At 39.3% G+C, this 4897-nt stretch overlaps 1 protein-coding gene across 1 annotated transcript; it reads right to left on the minus strand.

Moving 5' to 3' along the window:
* Nucleotides 1–537: 537 nt before the first annotated feature.
* On the minus strand, nucleotides 538–4557 carry ABI3L2 (B3 domain-containing protein At2g36080-like). The gene is given in 3 exon segments (NM_001294009.1): nucleotides 538–679; nucleotides 2934–3163; nucleotides 3544–4557. Coding segments are annotated over 3 exon segments (1149 nt in total). The 5' UTR covers nucleotides 4406–4557; the 3' UTR covers nucleotides 538–622.
* Between the last annotated feature and the right edge of the window lie 340 nt (nucleotides 4558–4897).

The following is a 4897-nucleotide window of genomic DNA, read 5'->3' on the forward strand; positions in this document are numbered from 1 at the left end:
GATACCATTGGAGAGAGCTCTCTCTCTTTCTAGTACCAAATGAAAGACACCGGGCTTTGCTGTCACCCATCCATCTGTTCAAAGTCTACTCGCACCCACCGAACTTACTTCCCCACCCACCCACCCACCCATGCACCCACCCAGTTTCCATCACGACCACCATATCCGATACCCTCCTTCCCTTCCATTATTATTTATCAAAAATCTTCAGGCAGAATCTCAACAGTGCTGGCAAATACTAAATTAACATATCAGATTCCTCCAATCAAATTTCCCATTTTCCACGGAAGGAGAAACAACGATGACTTTACTCCCCTGCTACTTTTTCTAACCATACCCTACCAGCTTCTCTCTCCACCCCCGTTACCTGCAGCACCTTCCTTTTGGTTCCCCCTCACCCTTTCTTCCTGCATTGTCCCAGACTTGACCTGAAAATCTGGGATTTTTTCTGATACTATATTCCATGTGTACCCTCTTTTTTCTCTCTTTCTTCTTGTGGGCACTGAATATTAATATAGGGGATTTTTTTTTCTTTCCTTTTTTCCCAAGTGGTGTGTTTTAAAAATAAAAATAAATATATTTGAAGTCAATCAATCAAAGAGGACGTCACATCGGCAGATCTTTATCCTCGGCGATTTGATCTCATGGGGTTGACATCTCCAGAGAAACTAGTGAATTCCTGTTGCACAAACACACAAAAATCAATCAATTGCATATGTGAAAGATAAATGCTATAAGGAGACTCTTTATAAATAAAGCTTGTATAAAAACATGAGATGTTAGAGAATTTCATATTTTAGAGTCTATTTAGCAATTTTCTTTGTGAAAATCAGTGCTCCCTCTTTTTTCTTTTGGATACAATGAAAGCGGGACTTTAGTCACTCAATAGGCCAATAATAATTTGAAAATAAACACATTATTTATGAAAGTCGTATGCTAAATGCATTTATAAATAGTGCTAATGGCAAACTCGTTGCTTTCTTTAATTTCATTTTTTCATTTCTAGGGTTTTGAAAATCACCTATATCCCATGCATTAATTAACGCAAGTTTTTTGGAGAAATTTGTCAATGTATTCGGAATATAGAGTGGCATGTCAACATATGATATATGTGCCAGTGTTCTGAGTACATTGAAATTTTTTTTTTTTTTTCTAGCCCTAGAAAAAGCCTACTGCTGCCTACTATAACTTCAACATGAAAAACATCAATTAACATTTGGGCGGCTTAGAATTAAATAGTTGCCACTAAAGATCTGTGCAATCTGTAATCTGAAGTGTTTGGTACAAGTTATGATATCTCACACTATTTTTTTTTTCAATTAAAAAATAAAAAAAATATCTCACACTATTAATTTAAGGCGGTGCTATTCACACAATATTTTTTAATCTTTACACACTCCTTAGTAATTCTGACTGTTTGATCCTCTTTAATTTATTCGATCCAACAATTGAAATTTGAAAGGGATGTGTAGAAGTAAAAAAGAGTGTGGAAACACCATCCTTAACTTAGACTACTAATTATGTAACATGGCAACAGTAGGAAAAGATTTTCCAAATATTGCAAAAATAATGGAATGCTCAACCCTAAGGTAAATAAATCATAAGAAAAAAAGAACTAAAAATCCAAACCCTAGAGAAATAAGAGAAATTTAAAATAATTGAATGCTCAACCCTAAGGAAAATGAATCATAAGAAAAAAGAACTAAAAAACCAAACCCTAGAGAATAAGAGAAACTTTTTAGAGCCGTCCTATTATAGTAGCTCTTAGTAAAGAGTCTAATTATCTGATATGTTTACCATACACCTAATTATCTGAGCCGTCTTATTAAAGACCAACATGGGAAGCATTATTGTTCACCATCATAACTATCATATATGTTTACCATATACACCTAATTATCTTATTCGTATCATTTTACCTAATTTTAGTTAACTTTCACATTAAATATTACTTTTTTAATTTTGAAAAAATTAATCAAAGTTAAGTGAAAAGACACGTGGCAGATATTTAGGTGTAGAGTGATCATAGACCATAATTTATGGTGGTGAGCAAAAATGCTCCCGACCAAAATGAAGTCAAATAAGAACAAAATACAGGAGTACCTTTGTTTTGTGAAAGAAACGGTAGAGAGAGGTAAGAGGCAAGAGGTAAGAGGTAACGTAATCGAAGTGTTCTTACCTATGTTTTCTTTTGGAAAATTACTAAAAATCAAAGATCATATAACAGCTAACAAATAGTCCACAGGAGACCGCCCTTAAAAGGAGTCGGTGCCTAGAAATATACCACATGGCATAACAGCTATTTTGTGTATGTGGCTTAACATAGATATAGGAAAAAAGGAAGCTCCATGAAAGCTTTGAACACACCAGTCCAGTCCAGTCCACAAAAGCTGCCCTCGTGCTCTGCAATGGTGGTGTATTTTTTATTTATTTATTTATTTATGTTTTACTTTTTTATAAAAAAATTCAGAAGAAAATCAACTCAAAGCCAAAAACTGACCTTAATTAATTTGGTAAAAAGATGGGTTGGGTCCAACCTTTGTTTTGGCTCAACTGTAGGCCGAAAAGTTGTCATTTTTGCAAGAAATGTTCAAACATGTTTGACTTCCTACCCACATAGATATCAATTGCCGCCAATGCGTCAACGATACTAGATCGTTGATTGATATGATACTCATTATAACAATCAGATTGATTTCGTATTAGGAATTCACTAATCATACCAATTAAGTTAATCAATCGTTTTGTTGGGGAGAAAGGAGACCATATAATTTACTCATTTGCTCTTAAATAATCTGTCTCGTGAGAGGAAACAAAATAGGGGTTTTTAAAAGGGCAAAAGGAAATGCAACAGCAGAATATACTCTTATATAATAATACACATAATTATAATATGATTATTACGGTAATGATAGTTTAGGGGGTTTACGTACCCTGTGTTGGTCGGCATAATTATAAGCTGCACGAGGGTACCTTTGCCGCTGGCCGTGAGTCGGACCCTGGCTTGACATAGACAGTGTCGACGACGAGCCATCTGAGGTTGATGGTTCCGACTCGAGGTGCTCAGCTGCCTGCTGCTGGCACTCCAAGTTCACTCCAAATAGTCTCAGTATCTTCGAGTTCCCAACTGACGCCGTTGGGTTCATATTCTGGACACGGGACCCTGCAACAAAAAAACAATTATTAAAAACATAAATTAAATACATACCCCCAATTTCTCACCCTAATTATACAAAAGACCAATGTACTTGGTTATTTGCTTCGGTCACATGTCTTTAGTGTATCATGGTCGACTGATAGAACTAAATTCAATTTATTCCTGAACCCGAGATCCTAAGTTCGATCTATTTCTCCTCAATATTATTTCTATCACACATAAACACAACTCAATTAGAATCTAAACCCTAAAGCACATTCTTCCCAAGTAAGAGGAATTAATGTGTTTTTCACGCACTTTCACGTGCGTATAAGCAAGAATTAAAAACGTTTGTATTTATGTTTTTACAAAGTAACTAAAAATTAAATTACAAGAATATAAATTACCTGCTGCATGTAGACAGTCAGGTGGGTATGGCGCCACACTATGATGATACTGGTGCGCAGGATAAGACGAGCCGTGATGCGGCGCAGAATAGAACATCCTTGTCCAACCCCCGCCACCACCACTACTATTCCCTCCAACCCCGCCACTGCTACTCTCAACCCCTCCAGCCCCACTATCGTGCGCTGGGACCGCGTTGCGGCGTCTCCAGCCGATGGAGAGTCGATCCGTGTTAGCCCGGCGCCGCTCGAACAAAACGACGTCGCCGGCGTTGAGGCGCTTTTCCTTGACGTAACGGCTCCAGCCCTTGGTGAGGACGTAGCTCTGGCTGCTGTTCCAGTAGGAGTAGCGGAACCGCCACGACTTCCCGGACTCGTCCTCGAAACTCAGCAGGAGGCCCGAGTCGCCGCTGCCGAGCGGGAAGTACTTCTCTGCGTGCTGCTTGGGAATCACGAGGCGGTTCAGCTTGCCGACGTCGCTTGGGGTCAAGGGCTTCTCGAACATGGGCTCTTTTTCGTCGTCGGAGTCGTCAGAGTTGACGCGGTGATGCGGCGGCGGGGACTGGAGTTGGCCTGATTCGTTGGGGTCGACGGCGTCGTGGTGGTTGAGGTTGAAATTGAGGGTAGCGGTGGGGGTATGGAAATGGGTGGGGGACATGGGTGTGGTGGGGTCTTGGGAGTTGAGCTGCCAGGGTTGGAAACTGTGGTGGGCGTGGCTGTGGTGGTGGGTATCTTGATAAAATTGGGGGATGAAATGGGTTCTGCTGTGTGGGTGTCTTGAGGGGTCTTCTTGTCGGTGGGGGTTAGAATTAGCATTCCACCACTGGGTTTCTGAGAGGTCTGAGGAGAAATGGTTTATGGACATTTTCTTGGAGAAGGAGAGATGGAGATGGACAAATTGAGTGTGGGGCTGAGAGGGAAGGGGAGGGAATAGGCGTGCAGATTATGGGTTTGAGGAGAACTATTTGATGAAGCTAGCTACCCCCAAGATATTGACAACAATGTTAGAGAGAGAAACAAGAGAGAGAGAGAGAGAGAGAGAGAGAGAGAGAGAGAGAGACATGTAAGTACAAGAGTACTACTTTAAGGTTTTGCGTGAGGGAAAAACTCAATCATTATTTTCAGTGTAAAATTCCCATATTCTACTACTACTACTACTACTTTCTGTGTGTTTTTTGTTGGGATTTTGAGTGAGGAGGATTTTTTAAATTGAATACTGTTAAAAGACAAAATTACTGTATTGTTGATAGTGTCTAATACACATAATTTCACGTGGATTTATATTCATGTATCATTTAAGTTATTCTTTAAGAAACACTAAATTGACTTCGTTGCTAATATCTTCTTTTTTTTTAAA

This window comes from Malus domestica, chromosome 12 (assembly GCF_042453785.1).
Source record: "Malus domestica chromosome 12, GDT2T_hap1".
NCBI lineage: Eukaryota > Viridiplantae > Streptophyta > Magnoliopsida > Rosales > Rosaceae > Malus > Malus domestica.